Source organism: Esox lucius, chromosome 11 (genome assembly GCF_011004845.1).
Source record: "Esox lucius isolate fEsoLuc1 chromosome 11, fEsoLuc1.pri, whole genome shotgun sequence".
Classification (NCBI taxonomy): domain Eukaryota; kingdom Metazoa; phylum Chordata; class Actinopteri; order Esociformes; family Esocidae; genus Esox; species Esox lucius.
The window spans coordinates 15041750-15063426 of record NC_047579.1 but is presented as its reverse complement, the minus strand read 5'-3'; the positions used below and the strand labels follow the sequence as shown (position 1 = coordinate 15063426).

General features: G+C 39.7%; 3 protein-coding genes across 3 annotated transcripts; 1 reads left to right on the top strand and 2 right to left on the bottom strand.

Moving 5' to 3' along the window:
* Nucleotides 1-380: 380 nt before the first annotated feature.
* On the bottom strand, nucleotides 381-899 carry LOC114840296 (toll-like receptor 13). Its single transcript, XM_029123222.1, has 2 exons — nucleotides 868-899; nucleotides 381-773 (listed from the first exon to the last, which is right to left on the bottom strand). The coding sequence occupies exons 1-2, from the start codon at nucleotides 897-899 to the stop codon at nucleotides 437-439; spliced, it is 369 nt and encodes a 122-aa protein (XP_028979055.1). The 3' UTR covers nucleotides 381-436.
* Nucleotides 900-4155: 3256 nt separating this feature from the next.
* On the bottom strand, nucleotides 4156-8089 carry LOC114840249 (toll-like receptor 13). Its single transcript, XM_029123142.2, has one exon. It carries the CDS (start codon nucleotides 7839-7841, stop codon nucleotides 4986-4988), a length of 2856 nt encoding a protein of 951 aa, XP_028978975.2. The 5' UTR covers nucleotides 7842-8089; the 3' UTR covers nucleotides 4156-4985.
* An 8711-nt stretch (nucleotides 8090-16800) lies between these two features.
* Nucleotides 16801-19927, top strand: LOC114840269 (toll-like receptor 13). The gene has a single exon (XM_029123158.2). It carries the CDS (start codon nucleotides 16973-16975, stop codon nucleotides 19877-19879), a length of 2907 nt encoding a protein of 968 aa, XP_028978991.2. The 5' UTR covers nucleotides 16801-16972; the 3' UTR covers nucleotides 19880-19927.
* Nucleotides 19928-21677: the final 1750 nt, after the last annotated feature.

Below are 21677 nucleotides of genomic sequence, written 5' to 3'. Positions count from 1 at the left end.
GAACCTAGACCGGGGTGACCAATATACTGCTACATCTGTATCAAGGCACTCTGTGGCCTCATCCTTACTGAGCCAAGCAGTTGAATGCATTTCCAGAGGAACTGACTTTATTCTGTCAGAGATCATAATATGGAGGTGTAATAAAACATCTTTAAAACTAAGAAACACAGCTTATTTGTTTTAAAGCAGGGCACGGACATATGGTAAAACAAGAACAATATTAAAACAGAAAAAGTGTCTGGTTTCATGTGTTAGCGATAAGATGTTTACAATAAAGAAAAATATATAAAAAACTAATAAACATAATACTAAAAGAAATTAAACACAAACTTCTAAAACTTTAGACAATTTGTACTTAGACCTTTAAATGACCATTTCAGTAACTCAATATGCCTTCCAACATTATTAGTCTTAGCATTTACATTATACTTTAATTTCAAACATCAGTCAGAGGTTTCAGTTTCTCCCACAGTCTGTCCCAGAATGCCTGGTGCTGATGGGGGTCCTGAGGCCAGTCCAGATAGGTCCTGGTCTTCACCAGACGAGCCAGTCTGTGGTGGGCTGAGAGCCAGCGAGGGGGGATCTTCTCCAGGAAGACCAGGAGGAGGATGTCTCTTTGCTCCACCTGCAGTCTGGCGGTGGCCAGCTTCAACTCCAGGGAGCACCAGTTACTGTGAAGGTAGTGGCGGCTGACCAGACAGAGGGTGTGGCGGCTCCAGTAGAGGCTGTCTGTGATGTTCTCCACAATGTCCTTCCCCAGCTGGAAGTCTCTGCTGAATAAGTTGATTAATCGGTGTTAAATCAAAACTTTTAGCTGAAAGTGTATTGTGCATATTCTCTATGCCCAACCCTCGTCCTCCCCATCACTATTCTGCCCCTCCTTTCTCCTCCTCCAACATTGTTCTACCCCTCCCTCCTCCCATCACCACTATTCCACCCAACCCTCGTCCTCCCCATTACTATTCTACCCCTCCTTTCTCCTCCTCCAACATTGTTCTACCCCTCCCTCCTCCCATCACTACTATTCCACCCAACCCTCGTCTTCCCCATCACTATTCTGCCCGTCACTCCTCCCTGCATCATCACTATTTTGCTGCCACAGGACTTTATCAACACCCATGAGTGTATCTAAACCAATCTGTGTGTGTGTGTGTGTGTGTGGTTTAGTGTAGTGAGGTGAGTGGGGTGTGTGTGCGCGCAAGTGTATATGTGGGTGCGTGCGTTCGTATATGGGCTGTTATGCATGACAGAAAATGGTCTTACGTCACACATCCTGATGATGTCTTATGGCTCTTCTCTTAGGTAGTGTGGCAGACCCAGCAGAGCAGCAGTCCTTCTCCTTTCGTTTGTTTCCTACAAGACAAAAATAAGCAGAGTTGAGTGACCTCAAACAAATCTGAACGTCTCAGATAAAGCTTTATCAACCGTCTTTGACTGAACTAAAAGACTGAACTCCTAGCAAACGTGTTCTAGCTAACGTTAACGGTCGCTGAAATGTGCCTCGCTTAAATGACATCACAGTTGTTGCCATAGACTGTAAAAAAAAATGGACGACGCCCTTTCGCTCTTTTCCATTGGTGAAAAATGAAGCCGCCAGTGTCCCGATACGGCGCTGACATCTTGGACTTGCGTCTGCGCAGATAGCAATCTTGGGACCAGTTCTGCGCAGTAGTTATGCGCAGTAGCGAGCAGGAAGTAAAGCCGTAAAGCCGCGAAATCTACGGCCCCACCCCTGTGCCCCGCCCTCACTCTCCCTCGCAGAATGCGCATACCATAATCAATCGCAAGTCCAAGTACAGTACAACCTTTGCTTGTTAAACCTAGACGATATGTTATAGCCTAACTTACATCATGTTTAACCATAATTTAGAATAGGCCTAATACAAAAATAATTGGTAACTTCTAGCTAACGATCACCTGCTAGCTATTAACGAGGCTTGTTGTCTTTTAGCTAACGTTAGCTAGCCAATTACATTTATTTACTAATTAAATAGCTTATAAATTTAACTTACCAAAAAAAATTCAAAGATCGATTGGAAATGCCAGATCGGTTAGCACAATGTACTGCAGAACAACCCATTATGTCCGTGTGAAATTATATCAATTATAGAAATTTAGAGATTAAATGTAAAGCTCAAATCTCCTCAGTCCTCCGAAGGAGGATGGCGCTTCAGTGGCTCCTTGGCTCAGATAGCTGTCAATCAAAGCTGTGAATCATGACGTCACACCACCGTTTTTAGAGCATTAAATAAGTAACTAAAAACCAACTTATTTTAAAAACAAACTCTTGAATTTACATTAGCGTGATACAAACTACAGTAAATGACAGAAACCAGCTTCGGAAAAAAGATAATTGAAGGGTAATTTAATTGTTTAGTTGGTCTTGCGTCCCATTGAATAACATGGGGAGGGCGGGGTTTATGACCTATACTGGGACCACTCACCAGGGGGCGATCGAGACATTTTGGCTACACTTTTCAGGGCTTGTGCGGAACGCTTGGTTGTTGCACATATCAAAAGGTAACGATAGCTAACGTTAATCGCGTTATTGGCTTCATCAACGCACATTCTCAATATCTACAAAACACAAACACTTACCTATAGCGAACTTGTTCACGCCAACCCGACTCTTCTTACAGAAAAAAGTAAGACGGCACCCGGCCGATTGAAGTTTGATTGCTTGCTGGCGCGTAAACTTGTTCGTCTGGAGGCCTGGCTTCAACGGTAGTCCCCCGCACATGCGCAAAGAGCTGTCCTCCTCTCAATCTGCAACACGCCAAAGACTAGTACCCCACTCAATTTAAAATGGCAAGTTAATTTACGCACCTGGAATTTGTGATTCATTCAAGTAACTTATGAACCTAATTTGGGAGATTGAAAACGCAAACAATTGAGTTGAAATTTCATAACACATTATTTTACGTCTGAGTTAATGACATATGTAAGTTATCATAACTTTTTGATCAAATAATTTTTACAGTGCAGGACCCCCATCAGCACCAGCCATTCTGGGACAGACTGTGGGAGAAACTGAAACCTCCAACCGTGGCTTGATTTTAAAATATAAAATTTAAGTTGCATGTTAAAGCTGATATTTGAAACTTGTCTTTCAATTATTTTAAAGTACTTTAAAATAACTTTTTATCTGTAAACAACTTATTGCTAACACGTTTTTACACACTGTGTGCAGAGTAGGAACTGAAAAGGTCTGTTTGTTTTTTTTTGTTTTTTTATAGGAAAAAAATAGCACTTATCGTGTATTTAACACTTCTTCAAATAATATAAATATAATAGAAATAATAAAGCCTCATTGGTCAGATAATCCTTTCTATTATTTTTCTTTATTGTTTTTAATGGAAATGTTTGGACATTTTCAGTCCAGTTATTTGAGTAATGTTTTTTTTTAAATGTGTGAGGTGGGACTGTGAGATTATGGGCTTGAAACAATGACTGATAGTACTGACTACTATCAGTCATTGAAGGACAATAGTTAGGACATGTGATGCTCCATAACTGATGGGCCCCGTACATACTGTCCATACATCCTGTCCACACATTCTGTCCACTCATCCAGTCCATACATCCTTTCCACACGTCTTGTCACCTCATCCCCTCCAAACATTCTGATAAACCAATTGTTTATATATGTTCTGGCATAAAAGATTGTGCTAAACCTTAAATTTTTTGAGAAAATGTAAGTCCTAAAAAGATCAACATTATTTTATAATTTTCATGCATCAAAAGTGGACAGAATTCAACACCCAGTAACATGTGCACTGTGCAATGCCATTTATATTTTATTTAAACTGGCTTCAACTAAAGATCCTCAGAGGAAAATCCAAAGTGAAGCCAACTTTATCACCCAACATTGTACAATCCAATTTGCAGAATTGTTCATGTTCTTCTTTTAGTTGTTAATGTGCTGCAATCCATCAATTATTAATACAACCTAATCAGTTTCTTAAACCCTTTTATTTGAACATATTTTAATGAATTATATAAATACACTGCTCAAAAAATCTAATCACAAAAAAAAGTTGAAAAAGAATTTGAGTGAGGAACAGAGGCTTTCTATTCATTTTAACCCTTCTATTCCTCACCCAAAACCTTCCTTTTTGGAAAGGAAATAAAAAGGTGCAGTGATAAAGTGGACCTTTATCTTTAAAATTAAGAAAACACACTAAATGTTTTAAAGCAGTACTAGGGACAAAAAATAACAAAATTAAAAGAAGAAATAGAATTTGGTATCCAATGTCTTTTATCAAGAGGGTTTCTGTTGTTTCTAAGTTTTTAACAATAAAAACATGCTATAGAACTGTGGTTCCTTCAGCTAATACACTTAGCTTTTTATTTTATTTATTAATGCCGATGAATATAAAAGGTAAGTGCATTATACCCCAAAAAATCATGACTTGGAACAATGCTGTATGATTGTTATTGGATGATGTATTCCTATCAAAAGTTCTGTAATGGATTTGTTCCAATAAAAAACATAATAGAAAAGCCTAAAGGAATGTGTTCTCAGTCAATTAAACTTCTAAACTCAAAACAATCAGCGCTAAATGATTTTCTGACTATGGTGAAACCACAGAGACATTCCTCAAGTAGGGATTTTTTCATTAACTACCAACTACTCATCTGTAAAGAACTAAAGATATTAAAATAATTGGTCAATCATATGTTATTTGAAGAAGTACTCAGTAGACAACACGAACCAACTCGTTTTTAACCTGAAAAATAACAAAAGCACAAATAGACCTTTTCAGTTCACTACACTACACACAGAACACAAAATACATATGTTAGCAATATGATTTTTATGAACAAAAATGTATTAAATCTCAATATAAACTAATGACTAAATAAATTAAAGACACACTTCAAATTGTTCAGACAATTTGTACTTAGACCTTTAAATTACCATTTCTTTAACTCAAAATACCTTCCAACATTATTTGTCTTAGTATTTACATTATACTTTAATTTCAAACATCAGTGGGAGGTTTCAGTTTCTCCCACAGTCTGTCCCAGAATGCCTGGTGCTGATGGGGGTCCTGAGGCCAGTCCAGATAGGTCCTGGTCTTTACCAGACGAGCCAGTCTGTGGTGGGCTGAGAGCCAGCGAGGGGGGATCTTCTCCAGGAAGACCAGGAGGAGGATGTCTCTTTGCTCCACCTGCAGTCTGGCGGTGGCCAGCTTCAACTCCAGGGAGCACCAGTTACTGTGAAGGTAGTGGCGGCTGACCAGACAGAGGGTGTGGCGGCTCCGATAGAGGCTGTCTGTGATGTTCTCCACAATGTCCTTCCCCAACTGGAAGTCTCTGCTGTGCAGACAGAGGTTCAGGAAAGGGGGACCCCTCTGCTCCAGGTTGGGCAGCAGCTCCTCCACCACCCAGAGCTCGTCCTTCCCGCTGTAGGAGACAAAGGTGTCGTAGTCGTAGCGCCCCCTGGTGTTGGATCTCATGGCCTCTGACAGCCAGCCAAGGGTGATGTGGTAGAGGGGGAGAAGATAGTGGCCAGACAGGTTATGGAGAAACACCACCAGCATGAAGAACAGGACTCCCAGGCCAGTCACAGTGAAGAGAATAAAGTCTATCTCTGTTGTGCAGTTGGCTTCTGTGTACTTGACAAAGTTAGGTGTGTCTATTCCATTGTCTGACAAGCATGTCAAGTTGTCCCAAATAATGTATCTAATAGAAATCAAGATCACTTCAACCTGCCTGTTCCTCTTTGCCCATGCAATAAGCCAAGCATTGTCACAACTGCAAAACAAATGTAACTCATTAAATAGCAAATACTTAAGACCAGAAAGAGATTCAGGAAAGCTGTATAATACATTATATATGTTCTTGATTCGTAAATGCAATCTTTTTAAAGATTTTAAATCTTTAGTTAAACTACCCTCCATAGAATAAATCTTGCAGTCTAAAAGTTTCAGAACCTCCAGCTTTGTCAGGTTGTGGAAAATGATGTCAGCAGAAGGTTGTTGTATAAGATCCACTGAATATAGAGTCAGTTTCTGTAGCTGAATCAGTTGATTAATCGTTGTCATATCATAACTTTTAGCTGAAAGCTTTGATCTGTACACAAATGTCTCCACAGATTTGAAATACTTTCCCATGAATTCAGATCCACAAAGGAATTCTTCAGCATCAACATCAAGATGGATTACAGACTTAAAGAATGGTCTTTCACAGTCCTCAAAGGACACAGTCTGGCCTTTCAGTATAAGACTCATGTTCTGTTTGGATTCAATGTTACTGCCAATAATCAAATACATTGGTCTCATACTTGAAGTAATATACAGGTGAGTCAGTTGACTCAAAATGTCACCAAATATCAGTGTTAGATTTAGCTTTATCACAGGTTCTCTTAGTGGACTGTTCAATTTCCCAAGAAATACTTCTCTTAAAGATGTAAGATGTGTGAAAGACTCAGTATTGTGAATAAGTGGATTTTCCCTGAGATCCAACCATGTCAAACTATATAAACCATAAAATGTATTTGCATGGATGTGTGTAATGTTATTATTTGACAGGTCTAAGTACTCCAGAAGTCTCAAGCCCAGGAAAGCAAAGTCTTCAATATTTGATAATTTACTTTTATATTTAAGGTCTAACAGGTTTACAAGACAACTAAATTGATTTGAAAAAAAAATGTTTATGTTCAAATATAAAACAAGTTTGTTTAACCATGTGATTGGTTGTTTTTGGAAGGAGCACAAATCAAGACTGTTTTCTGTGCGGTCATATACAGATAAGTATGCAACGTTCTTAAGAGTGGAAATAAAATTCCATTTAATTTGGGAGATGGATGGATAGAAAGTATAATCTCTAGTAAGAACAATAGATTCCAGTCCTACGCACAAGTCAACATGGTACATTGAAAGGCTGATTGGATAGTTTGTATTAAAATCTATTCTTTTGATTGAAAGCAAAAACACTAGATTGCAGATGCTTTTAAAATCAATGTGTTCACTACCGAGGTTTCTCAACAAATGAATTTGCTTAATTCCAGACAGGGGCAGTTGTAGTAGCAGTTCCTTGTTTAGGTAAGATTCGAAAAGTTCCAGGTTCTTAAAACAATCCAGAGCACCTTCCTCTATATGTGTTATTTTACCAAATTTTAAAGAACACCTCATTAGGTTGTTAAAAACAGGTGTCATGCTCTCATTTGTGTTTAAGATTGGGCAATTTGATTGATTTAATGTCTGTATTTCCTGTGCCTCTACAACTAAATTAGTAAGTGACTTTACATACATTAATCTGCATAGTATCTCTGACAAATCTTTTACACAGGAGTTACCAATGGAGACAGTTAGTAAATGAGGTATGCCATTAAACACATCTGGTGCCATTGCTGATAACCTAAAGTCAGATATGATCAATTTACTTAGCTTGACTACATCTCTGAATGTGTGAGGCCCAATATGGCAATCACAGCACCCAGCGTATTGTCCACTCAACTCCATGTAGTGCAGATTTGGAAGGCCCTGGCTATTCCCAGTTGGAAGGATTTGTGAAAAACAGCCATTAATATACAGGTACTCCAGGTCGTGAAACTGAGAGAAAAAATCTAGAGACATGATACCATTTTTATCCGTAGTCATGGATATGCAGAGAGTATTGATGTTTTGAGGGAGTCCATGTAGATCTTCTTCGATGTCTGTGAAGTATTGACAGGAAGCTGTGAGACCTTTGGAATAGCCTTGTAAGCAATCGCTGTCTGGCATGTCTTCAATGTTTTCAGGGTTATCATAAATGTTGCATTTAGAATGCATCCATCCATATACACTCTGAATCCACAGTAACAGGAGGACAGGTTTGGAAGACACAACCCTCATCTCTTCAAATTTCAGTCAACGCATGCAAACAGAATGGTGTTTTTCTTTTTTTTGTCAGACGATCACTGCTTTCTGTTATACCAATATTCTGCCCTTTTGCTGTCCACTGGATTGTTTTTCATGCTTATAAAGTAATTATCTTCGTTTTTACGGTTCCAAAAGTTTTTACGGTTTTGTTTTAAATGTTCAACAGTCAAATAAAAAAACGAGTTGATCTCCACATGCACATAATGAGTAGATGAACCTTTCTGCAGTACATAGCAGAAATTTTAAATCTCTCTTTTTCAGTTCCTTAAAATAAAAACAGATATTGTGTATAATTTGCATAAAGAAGAGGACTTGGGCTTCAGATTTCAGAAGTTTGTTGAGTGTCACAAAAAAATCTTCAGTTTGTAAGGAAATCTGAATTGTAATAAAACATTTGTTAAATATGTTTACCTTTGATTCATTATCCTGATAAATATATATTTCTAAAGCAAAGTAGTGTAAACTCTTATTGGGCTGCTAAATATCTTGATTTAGTTTTGGTTAATTCATTAGGAGATGCTAGTGACCAAAAAGTATTTCAAACGCAACTCTGATTCATGTGTGTATATCGCTTATTATGTGTTTGCAGCAGGGGTGATGTAGTGAAGTGCTATTTCTCTTAGTTCACCTTTTGACAGTATGCATGTGTGTAATGGGCACAAACTGCTCTGCTATTTTTTGTTTTAAACTAAGTGATGTATTGCAGCTTGCCTACAGGGGAACACAAGGAGCTCTATTATAGCCATTAGGCTGGAGGAGATTGTTCTTGAACGCACCCCTGCTAAAAGGACTGGATTCGAGGACCAGCTGATGCTAATCAACCATTAATGACTAGTTGAGATGAGCATGATAGAGGATGTATGAGCACAAAGTTCTGGAAATACTAGTGATGGACAGAACAACTCTCTAAAACAGGGGTGCCAAACTATTCCACAGAGGGCCGAGTGTCTGCAGGTTTTCACTCTCTCCTTGTACTTGATTGATTAATTAGGGTACTGATTGGTTAGTTTCTACCCTCACCTGGTTTCTTAGGTGTGAACTGGGAACCAATTTATAGGAAAAACCAAAAACCTGCGGACACATGGAATGGTTTGGACACCCCTGCTCTAAAACAAAACATGTGTCACGGGTTTACGAAACACTCAAAACAAAACATCTTCAGGTTAGAAATAAAAATCAGTTTTTTTCACGTATTGTTGTAAAATATTTTGCCGTGCAACAGTGTGGTCTGTGTGCCCATTGAAAAGGGAAACACGTTTATTTAATCTGATTTAAGGGAAAGAAGTTCATTTAATCTGATTGTCATAAGGTTACAAGTTACTCTGTCCACACAGAGCATCTGAACACAAAAAATAAAGGTTGATGATTTGTTGTACACCTGTGGTGTTTCTAGTCATAAATGTCCCATCATTAGAAATGAATGGGTGAGACTACAATTACTACATACATTTTATTTTAGGCACATGCCCATTCATGAGATGGACGCATGACCTCTCCCAGATGCCCACATGCCTGTGTGTTTTAGCACGCGTGCACACACACACACAAACCTCACTCCCATTCTTGGCTTCCATGGGAACCCCTCACAAGCTATGGTATATAAAGGATTCTTGAGGCCTTGCTCACAATTCATTCTGTGTCAGCACAATGACCAAATGATATACTGTATGTGAGGCTTTTGATCATATCTTTGATGATGATGCTGGTGAGGAGGAGAAAGGCCAGGATACTGACAGTGAAGATGCATTAGAGGAGGAAGTATCAGAAGTTAAAGGCAACACAGAATATGATCCAGACCAAGAGACAACCGATGTGGAACAATGCAGATGTTGTTGTTACATTTTAGTCAAAGAATGGGAATTTGTCCTGGTCTTCATCTCCACCTGAGAGGAGAGGATGGCTATCGGCTACAGAGATTTTCAGGATGACCCCAGGGCCAACTGGAGATACGCCATATCCCGGCTTGATGACATAAAATCCTGCTTCCTGATAGAGGCAACCAAAACTGTTCCTGATAGAGGCAGCTGAAATTTTTTAGATAAACATAACCAACTTGGAGGGGAGATGCGTTTACAAAGACAACTGGAAGGAGGTTGACTGGACAGACTTCCAAGCATACATGGCTCTCTTGATTTTGTCTCGGTATGTCCCCAGGGTATACCAGACAAAATCCGGTATATATTTGCAAGGCACATTGGATTGGAAAAACTTTGCCTGGCCTGATGAGTCCCGATTCCTGCTACGACATTCAGATGGTAGTGTTGGAATTTTACGGGATTTCAGCTGCTCAACAGTTTGAGATCTCCATTGTAGTATTTTTTGTCATAATGCGCCAAATGTTTTCAATGGGTGAGAGGTCTAGACTGCAGGCAGGCCAGTTTAGCACCCAGACTATTTTACTATGGAGCCATGCTGTTGTAACACGTGCATTATGTGGTTTGGCATTGTCTTGCTGAAATTAGTGAGGCCCTCCCTGAAAAAGATGCCATCTGGATGTCAACATATCTTGCTCCAAAACCTGTATACCTTGTTTAGCATTAATGGTGCCTTCACAGATGTGCAAGTCACCCATGCCATCTACACTAATGCACCCCCATACCATCACGGATGCTGGCGTTTGAACTGTGTGCTGATGACAAACAGGATAGTCCCTCTCCTCTTTAGTCTGGAGGAAGTGGCGTTCGAGATTCCACAAAATTATTTACATTTTTGATTTGTCAGACCACAGGACAGTTTTCCACTTTGCCTCAGTCCATCTTAAATGCGCTTGGGCCCAAAGAAGGTGGCAGCGTTTCTGTATCTTTTTCATATATGGTTTCTATATCTTCTACACGGTTTTATATATGGTTTCTTCTTTGCATGGTAGAGTTTTAACTTGCATTTGTAGATGCTACTAGATACTGTGCTCACAGACAATGGTTTCCGTATGTGTTCCTGAGCCCCTACAGTGATGTCCACTACAGAATCGTATCTGTTTTTAATGCAGTGCCGCCCGAAGATCACAGCCGTCCAATATTGGTTTTCGGCCTTGTCCCCTGCCTACAGAGAATTCTCTGGATTCTCTGAATCTTTTTATTATATTATGTACTGTGGATGATGAGATCCCCAAACTCATTGCAATTTTACATTGAGAAATGTTATTCTTAAATTGATGCACCATTTTCCTTCACAGTCTTTCACGGAGTGGTGAAACCCTCCCCATCTTTACTGCTGAAAGACTCATCCTCTCTGGGACCTAATCAGTTGTGAGATGTTCCTCCCAGTAAATTTCTTAACATTAAACATGTTGCTGGCATCAAATTCTAAGTGGGCATATATTTTTCAAGAAACAATGAAATCTATCCGTTTCAACAATTGATTAAGTTTTTATGTACCATTTTCTATATATTGGGTTTAAATTATTTGCAAACCATTGCATTTCATTTTTCTTAACATGTTACACAGCATCCTAACTTTTTGGGAAACAGGTTGAAGAATGGTGCCCCTGTAACCATTTTTTTTTAGCACAACAACATATTAGGGTAACAATTAAACTAAATGCAGAATGATTAGGGTTACATTTTTGTTAGGCAGATCAACAAATATTTATTACTTGGAATGAGAGAGCACACCATTGTCTGTATCTGTTCAACCAACTAAATAATCTCTATCCGTATTCATACTCAGAAAGGGCGCAGCTTAAACCAGAAGTGGGTGGAGCAAACCGGAAGTTTTTAATATAAGCCTGAAATCAGAAGTATCTGTTTTAGGTGAAAAACAAACTATTTATGAAACAGCCTCAGAATTGAGCTTCAGGTTAATGTTTCTGTTAACAAGAGTAAGAGAACTATTTAAAGTTTTTTTTAAAGTAAAAAAAAATAAATTAATAAATGAACACATGAAGTACAAACCATGAACAAGAGTTTGTATAGTAAACTTAAATTTCTTTTTTTACTCTTTAAACCCCAAAGAGCAAACAACGGTATTGTTGAATTTCAGTGGCAAGGAAAAACTCCCTAAGAAGGCTGGAATTTAGGAAGAAACCTAGAGAGTAAGGGTGGAGCCGAACCCGAATACGGTATTCGGAAAGGCACAAATAACGTGGTTTTTACAAATACTTATTTCAAACAAATACTTGTAAATATTTGTATTCGGGAACAAGAAAACCGTTATATCAAAAAGCTGCGTTTTCTCATGAGACCACAGTACATGCCCAGATGAGTGAGTGAGTGACGTTCAGGGGAGGGGAGGGGAAAAGAATAAAAGCGGTAACTGACACAGGCTGCTCCACACATCTCCATTCTCCACATAGCAACAGAGAGAGCTCGGCTGAGCAAAAAAACCTAACTGCGTCACAATTTTGTTTAATAGATTTTTGTACTTTACCTGGGTTCCAAAAGCAATTTATAACTTTCAGGAAGCGGAGTTTGATCGGGATATTATTTCATTATGCTGCAATAGGGTGAACCAGCTCTAACGCAAGAAAAAAACGGAATCTTTACGCCTATTTTGAATTTTACTTGAATACAAATACAAATACTTTTTCCTCCTTAACAAATACAAATAGAGATACAAATACTGGCTGCTTTGCACACCCCTACTAGAGAGGACCCAGGCTCAGAGGGGTTACCAGTCCTCTTCTGGCTGTGCCAGGTGAACATATTAAGAGTACAATTGTAATAAATAATAAATGCATGTGGGCTGAGTCTATTTAAACTTAGTCCAGGTTGGAAGCATGACCAGATGGACAAGGACAGGGACAACACGGGGAAGGGGGAGGTATCAGCATGTTGGCAGCTGAAATCATCAGGTATCGTCTTGATCTGCAACACAACCAGAAGGACTTTGGACAGGGACAGCCACGGGTCTTTCAAGCCAGCTACTCCGCAGGTGTGAGCCTGGACCTCATGTCCTCCTAAGTTTAAAATGCCAGGAGACAGGGAACATTTTAAAAATGCATTCCTTATATCTACAAGGATTTATAGTGGAGAAGGAGAACTTATACTGGAGAAGGAGAACTGACCCTACTCCCACAGCACAATAATATAGTAGCGTAAGACCTTGGGGCTGAGACAGGGGGGTCCGGTGACACTGTGGCCCTATCTGGGGGAGGCCCCGGACAGGGCCCAACAGGCAGGAAATCAATCCACCCACATTGATTACTGTCCTTTCTTGTGGAAATGTTTTCTGCTATTACAGTAGCTCAGTAATGCGGTGTGGATGAGGCCACAGAGTGCCTTGATACAGATGTAGCAGTATATTGGCCACCCCGGTCTAGGTTCAAGTCTTGACTGTGGCTGAGAAGCCCCAAGTGGTGATTCAAATGGGGCAGCATCACCCTGGGTTTATGGGAGTTATCTTCAGCAGGGTTTTACTTCTTCACCCTCTAGCATCTCTCTCTCTCTGGCCGGAAGCCTTTTTCAAATTAGCTCATGTCATTATGGGCTGAGTGCCTTTTCACACACCTTGATCCATGTGAATTTCTGGTTGGATGATGGTGGAAATAAGCAGAATGTGTTTTTGCCAATACCTATGAAGAAATGTCCTGAGCCTTTTGGAAAATGGGATCAAACATGGCCATAGATAAAATCTGATGTCGTAAAAATGTGGAAGACTGAGAATGTGGTTAAAAAAGGACCACTCAAAAAAATTCCTTACAATCTAGCTCAGAGGAAAAACGTTTACTCTGGGTACCGACTCTTGTGGTCAAAAGCTTTATTGCTAGTAAGTCTGAGATCTTCCCGTATATCTGAACTTGTTAAGCTTACTATGACCTCTTGTTTGTATTTACATAATTAAAGTATGTTCAACTTGTAAGGTTCGGTTTTCCCCTTAATGTATTGTATTTTCGCTTTCACTTTTCAATGTATTTCTCTAGTCAACCTTGTGTCTACTAAGCCTTTTTACTAGCTTGTGTGTGAGAACAAGTTATTGCCTTCTTCCGTGTACTGACCTGTATATCTTCCGTGATCAGTCTGCAGCCCTAGTCCAGCCCCTGTTGTTATTCTGCCTTCGGTCCTAGCATTAGATCTTCTGCTACCCTTGACTACGGTTCTAGCCTTACCCTACTGGATTGTTCACCTATCTGTTTGTCTACCTGTGAATGAACATTGCCTGCTGGCCTCAATTTGAGCCTTCTGCTTTAGGGCAATAAACACCTGACTCACTCTGTGCATGAATCTACACCCTGAGCATTTGTTACACAAATAAAAGGGTTTCCTGAAGGCTATGAAAAAAGGTTACTTTAATAATTAATGGGTTGTAACACAGTAACAACAAAAGAAATATGAACAATTCTGCAAATTAGATTAGTAAATATCGGGTGATTAAGTTGGTTACACATGTTACTGGGTGTTGGATTCTGTAAACTTCTGATCGATGAAAGTAATCATGAATCCAGAAAGTCCAGGAAGAACGTTATATGTTGATCTTCTTTAGGTCTTACATGTTTTCGAAATAATCAAATGTTTAAAAAAAAAAAACATTTTATTCCAGAACACATAGGCAGTCATTGGTCATCAGACTACTAAATAGTCTAAACCTCTTCCAATCAGTTCCTGGCTCTACACAGGAATTGTGGGCTGGGCTCCGTCTGTCATGAGAAACAGATGTTCCTTCTATACAGTGTCCATGAGTCTATTCATTGTCCCATGTCTGTCACATGGACTGTTCCTTGCAGGAAGTTTGGAGGGGATGTGTGAACAAGATGTGTAGACAGAATGTATAGACAGGATGTAAGAACAGGATGTTTGGACAGGATGTATGAACAGGATGTTTGGACAGGATGTGTGTACAGGATGTATGGACAGGATGTATGGACAGGATTTGTGGACAGGATGTATGGACAGGATGTGTGGACAGGATATGTGGACAGGATGTGTGGACAGGATGTGTGGACAGGATGTGTGGACAGGATGTATGGACAGGATATGTGGACAGGATGTGTGGACAGGATGTGTGGACAGGGTTTGTGGACAGGGTGTGTGGAGAGGTTGTATGGACAGGATATGTGGACAGGATGTGTGGACAGGATGTGTGGACAGGGTTTGTGGACAGGGTGTGTGGAGAGGTTGTATGGACAGGATATGTGGACAGGATGTGTGGACAGGATGTGTGGACAGGATGTGTGGACAGGATGTATGGACAGGATATGTGGACAGGATGTGTGGACAGGATGTGTGGACAGGGTTTGTGGACAGGGTGTGTGGAGAGGTTGTATGGACAGGATATGTGGACAGGATGTGTGGACAGGATGTGTGGACAGGGTTTGTGGACAGGGTGTGTGGAGAGGTTGTATGGACAGGATGTGTGGACAGGATGTGTGGACAGGATGTGTGGACAGGGTTTGTGGACAGGGTGTGTGGAGAGTTGTATGGACAGGATGTGTGGACAGGATATGTGGACAGGATATGTGGACAGGATGTGTGGACAGGATGTGTGGACAGGGTTTGTGGACAGGGTGTGTGGAGAGGTTGTATGGACAGGATGTGTGGACAGGATGTGTGGACAGGATGTGTGGACAGGGTTTGTGGACAGGGTGTGTGGAGAGTTGTATGGACAGGATGTGTGGACAGGATGTGTGGACAGGGTTTGTGGACAGGGTGTGTGGAGAGTTGTATGGACAGGATGTGTGGACAGGATGTGTGGACAGGGTGTGTGGACAGGATGTGTAGACAGGATGTACAGACAGGATATATGGGACCCATCAGTAATGGACATCACTTTCAACCTTTTTCCTTTTTACAGTTATCAGTCAGTAATAATGTTTCGTATCAAGTTTAATTTATCTACTTTTCATAATATCACAGTGGCCTATGCCCAACACTACCTGGGGAACAATTTGGACCCCAGGATAGAGGTGTGTTATTTCAGTGATGAAATGAGATCCACAACAACCAAGACACAGAGACTTAAAAGAGGCAAAACAGGGGACAACAACACATGCGGAGATCAATAGGCAGGAAGAGTTTGCGTCCATAACACCCGTACATGCGGTCCATATTTAAACCAAATTTGTGCCAATTACACCCAAGCCGGCTGAATAGAAATAACAAGGGAAATTCACTAACTCATCCCCACTGCAAACACACAAGTGTTACTCACACATCAAACGACAACCCGAAATCAACTTGTGTTTATATTATTGTGCTGGGGGATATGAGGGATGTACTACTAACTTTTCTCAGTTTCCTCCAGTTTTAAATTTCAGAAGGAGATGAGGTCCTGGTCCACACCTGTGGATTACCTGGTTTGGGGGGCCCGTTGCTGTCCCTGTCCTTGTCCACCTGGTCATACTTCTGACCTAGTCTAAAATCAAATAGACTCTGGATGTAGCCCAGAGAAATGTATTTATTATTCCAATTGGACTCTTAATATCTCACCCGGCACAGCCAGAAATAGGACTGGTCACCCCTCTGAGCCTGGGTCCTCTCTAGGTTTCTTCCTAAAATTCGACCTTCTTAGGGAGTTTTTCCTAGCCACTGAAATTCAACACTACTGTTGTTTGCTTCTTGGGTTTTGGGGCCGGGTGTCTCTGTAAAGCGCTTTGTGACAACTGCTGTTGTAAAAAGCGCTTTATAAATACATTTGATTGATTTATTGATTTATGGTCACTAGCATTTCCTAATGAATTAACCAAATCTAAAAGCCTGATGTTTTGCTTTAGATGTTTATATTTATCAGAAAAAGGAATCAAAAGTAAACATGTTTTACAAGTGTTTTATTGCAATTCAGATTTAATCCAACAAATTGAAGACATTTTTGTGACAAGCAACTATCTTCTGAAATCTCAAGCCCAAGTCATTTCCTTTATGTAAATTATATTTTTAAAGAACTACACCTAATGTATTTTATTTTAAGGAACTGAAAAACAGATGTAAATTAGACTGCCCTGTACGGTAGAAAAGGCTCATCTACTTAACTCATTTCTTATTTGACTGTTGAACATATGAAACTATATCTACTTTTGGAACCATACAAACCACGATACTGACTTTATTACCAAGAAAAAACATTCCACTGGACACTGGACGAGCATGGTATTGGAATAAAAAAAAGCTGTGATCATCTGGCAAAAAGACAAAAAATTTACACCATTCTGTTGGCATAACTTGTGTAGTTTGTTAATGAATCAAACCAGTTATAACAACCCTTTCAACCAGAACCAGACAACAGTATCCCAGAAGATGAGGTGTCCGTTTTCCAACGCTGTCCTCCTGTTACTGTGGATTCAGAGTGTTAATGGATGGATGCATCCTAAATGTGACATTTATCACAGTGCTGAAGACATTGAAGACATGCCACCCAGCTATTGCTTAAAAAGAGTTCCAAAAGGTCTCACTGCTTCTTGTCAATATGTCACAGTCATTGAAGAGGATCTACATGGACTCCCTCAAAACATCAATACTCTCTGCATATACATGACTGAAGAGAAAAATGGGGTCATGTCTCTGGGTTCTTTCTCTCAGTTTCAGGATCTGGAGTACCTGTACATTTATGGCTGTTTTTCACAAATCCTTCCAACTGAGAATAGCCTTCCAAATCTGGAATATATGATGTTGAGTGGGCAGGACGTTGGGTGCTGTGACTGTAATATTGGGCCTCATACATTCAGAGATCTAATCAGGCTAAGTAATTTGGTGATAGAGAATTACAGGTTATCAACAATGGCACTAGATGTCTTTGATGGCATACCTCATTTACAAACTGTCTCAATTTTAAATTCCGGTCTAAAAGATTGGTCAGAGATAATATGCAGAATAATGTATATAAAGTCACTTACTGATTTAGTCATAGAGGCATTGGAGATACAGACATTAAATCAATCAAACTGTCCAATCTTAAACACAAATGAGAGCATGACACCTGTTTTTAACAACCTAACAGGGTGTTCTTTAATATTTGGTGAAATAACACATATAGAGGAAGGTGCTCTGGCTTGTTTTAAGAACGTGACATTTATGCAATTGCATATAAGCCAGGTAGATCTACTGCGCCTCCCCCAGTCTGGCATTAAGCAAATCCATTCCTTGGGATTTTACTCTAATGATATTGATTTTGAAAGCTTCTGTAATCTAGTATTTTTGCTTTCTATCAAAGAAATTCATTTTAAAACAAGCAATCCAAGCACCCTTTCAATGTCCAGTGTTGACATGTGCATTGGACTAGAATCTATGTTTATTTATGTTGATATCCATTCTGTTCCTCAAATAAAATGGAATTTTATTTCCACTCTTAAGAACCTTAAAACATTGTCTGTATTTCACCAGAATCAAAACAGTGTTGATTTATGCTCCTTCCAAAAACAACAAATAACAGGGTTAACCAGAGTTGTTTTAAATTTGAACATACAAAGGCTTTTTGCAGAACAATTTTGTTGTCTTGGTAACCTGAGGGATCTGAACTTATATAATAATTTACTTTCAAATATTGAACACTTTGCTTTCTTGGGCCTGACAAACCTGGAGTCCTTAAACCTGTCAAATAATAACATTACACACATCCATGCAAATACATTTTATGGTTTATATAGTTTGACATGGTTGGATCTCAGGGAAAATCCACTTATTCACAACATTGAGACATTGTGTTTTACACATCTTATATCTTTAAGAGAAGTGTTTCTTGGGAAATTGAACAGCCCACTAACAGAACATATGATAAAGTTGAATCTGACACTCATATTTGGTGACATTTTGAGTCAACTGACTCATCTGTATATCTCTACATGGATGAGGCCAATGCATTTGATTGTTGGCAGTGACATCACATCTACACAAAACCTGAGTCTTACACTGAAAGGCCAGACTGTGTCCTTTGAGGACTGCGGACAACCATTCTTTAAGTCTGTAATCCATCTTGATGTTCATGCTGAAGAATTCCTTTGTGGATCTGAATTCATGGGAAAGTATTTCAAATCTGTGGAGACATTTGTGTACAGATCAAAGCTCTCAGCTAAAAGTTATGATATGACAACAATTAATCAACTGATTCAGCTACAGAAACTGACTCTATTTTCAGTGGATCTTATACAACAACCTTCTGCTGACATCATTTTCCACAACCTGACAAAGCTGGAGGTTCTGAAACTTTTAGACTGCAAGATTTATTCTATGGAGGGTAGTTTAACTAAAGATTTAAAATCTTTAAAAAGATTGCATTTACGAATCAAGAACATATATAATGTATTATACAGCTTTCCTGAATCTCTTTCTGGTCTTAAGTATTTGCTATTTAATCAGTTACATTTGTTTTGCAGTTGTGACAATGCTTGGCTTATTGCATGGGCAAAGAGGAACAGGCAGGTTGAAGTGATCTTGACTTCTTTTAGACACATTATGTGGGACAACTTGACATGCTTGTTAGACAATGGAATAGACACACCTAACTTTGTCAAGTACACAGAAGCCAACTGCACAACAGAGATAGACTTTATTCTCTTTACTGTAACTGGCCTGGGAGTCCTGTTCTTCATGCTGGTTGTGTTTGTCCATAACCTGTCTGGCCACTATCTTCTCCCCCTCTACCACATCACCCTTGGCTGGCTCTCAGAGGCCATGAGATCCAACACCAGGGGGCGCTACGACTACGACACCTTTGTCTCCTACAGCGGGAAGGACGAGCTCTGGGTGGTGGAGGAGCTGCTGCCCAACCTGGAGCAGAGGGGTCCCCCTTTCCTGAACCTCTGTCTGCACAGCAGGGACTTCCAGCTGGGGAAGGACATTGTGGAGAACATCACAGACAGCCTCTATCGGAGCCGCCACACCCTCTGTCTGGTCAGCCGCCACTACCTTCGCAGTAACTGGTGCTCCCTGGAGTTGAAGCTGGCCACCGCCAGACTGCAGGTGGAGCAAAGAGACATCCTCCTCCTGGTCTTCCTGGAGAAGATCCCCCCTCGCTGGCTCTCAACCCACCACAGACTGGCTCGTCTGGTAAAGACCAGGACCTATCTGGACTGGCCTCAGGACCCCCATCAGCACCAGGCATTCTGGGACAGACTGTGGGAGAAACTGAAACCTCCCACTGATGTTTGAAATTAAAGTATAATGTAAATACTAAGACTAATAATGTTGTTAGGTATGTTGAGGTAAAGAAATGATCAAAAAAAATTGTCTGAACATTTTGAAGTGTGTTTTTAATTTACTTAGTAATTCATCATTTCTGTGTTTGTGGTTTTGTTATTTTTCAGATGAAAAAACGAGTTGGTTCTTGTTTTCTACTGAATACTTCTTTAAATAACAATGAATGATTGACCACTGACCATGGACACGTTGTTTTAATTTCTTTATAGTTCTGAACAGATGATTAGATAGTCGTTAATAAAAAATCCCTGCTTGAGTAATGTCTATGTGGTTTTACCGTAGTCAGAAAATAATTTGGCGCAATGAGATTGTTTACAGTTTACAAGTTCCCCTGACTGAGAACACATTCCTTTAGGCTTTTCTATGAGGACTTTGACTGGATGGAATGGATGGAACAAACCCATTGATGTATGGGTTTGTGACGTAACACACAGTGTACAGTATAGATTCTGATCTTTAATATTTTTCATTCATTGAGACCCGTTATGTCATCTAAGTTTTCCCTTAATTTATTCAGTAGGGTATATACATAATTCATTAAAATATGTTAAAATAAAAGGGTTTAAGAAACTGAATAGGTTATATTAATAATTGATGGGTTACAGCACATTAACAGCAAAAATATGAATATGAACAACTCTTCAAATTGGATTGTACAATGTCAGGTGATAAAGTTGGCTTCACTTTCTTTTTTCTTCTGAGAATCTTTTTTTGAGGCCAGTTGAAACCAATTATAAATGACATGCACAGTACAGGTTACCAGGTGTTAGATTCTGTCCACTTTTGATCTATGATAGAAATCCAAAAAACAATGTCAGGGAAGAATGTTTCAAGTTGATCATTATAGGTTTTACATTTTCTCCAAGTAATCAAATGTTTAACACATTATTTTATGCCAGAACACATAGGAGGCAGTCAATGATCATATAGACAACCATTGGTCATCAGAATGTGTGGACAGGATGAGTGGACAGGATGTGTGGACAGGATGTATGGACAGGATGTATGGGGCCCATCAGTTATGGGGCATCAAATGTCCTAACTATTGTCCTTCGTACAGATGACAGTCAGTACTATCATTGTACAGTCATTGTTTCAAGCTTAATTTAATTACTTGTCATGCCCATAATCTCACAGGCGCACCTCACACATGTAAAAACACATTTCTCATTACATGTTGATAGAACCAAAAATAAATAAATCATAAAAAAATTCCATTAAAAAACAATCAAGAAAAATAATAAAAAGGATTATCTGGCCTATGAGCCTTTATTATTTCTTAAATGCAAAGTAATGGACACACCTCACTCTGACACATAGAACAACTGTATGGCATTCGTCAATTTTCCCCCCCAAACCCAGATTGTAAGGGTTGTGAGAGCATGGTGATTGGTCTCAGACAAGCTACCATCAATTTTACTGTGTCCAGCAGAAACAGACCCAACATCTTAACATTTCCCCAGGAAACCTGTTGGACAATCGAACAGTCCTCCTTCTCCATATCATGATTCACGCATCAACATAATCCTAATTACATATCCTGAATAAGAACAGAGCCCATCCAGACATTTCCAGAATCCAGAACACTAAACTCCAATGGATTTACTTGGGACAGTTTCTACCTTTTGAGCAGTGATAGAATCAAGGCAAAGCACGAGATCCCATAGGATAGTTCAGAGGTCTCGGGTAGCTGCGCCTAGAACCGAATGAACAAAAGACGTGGGGGAGACGTCCACTAAATCGAAACCGA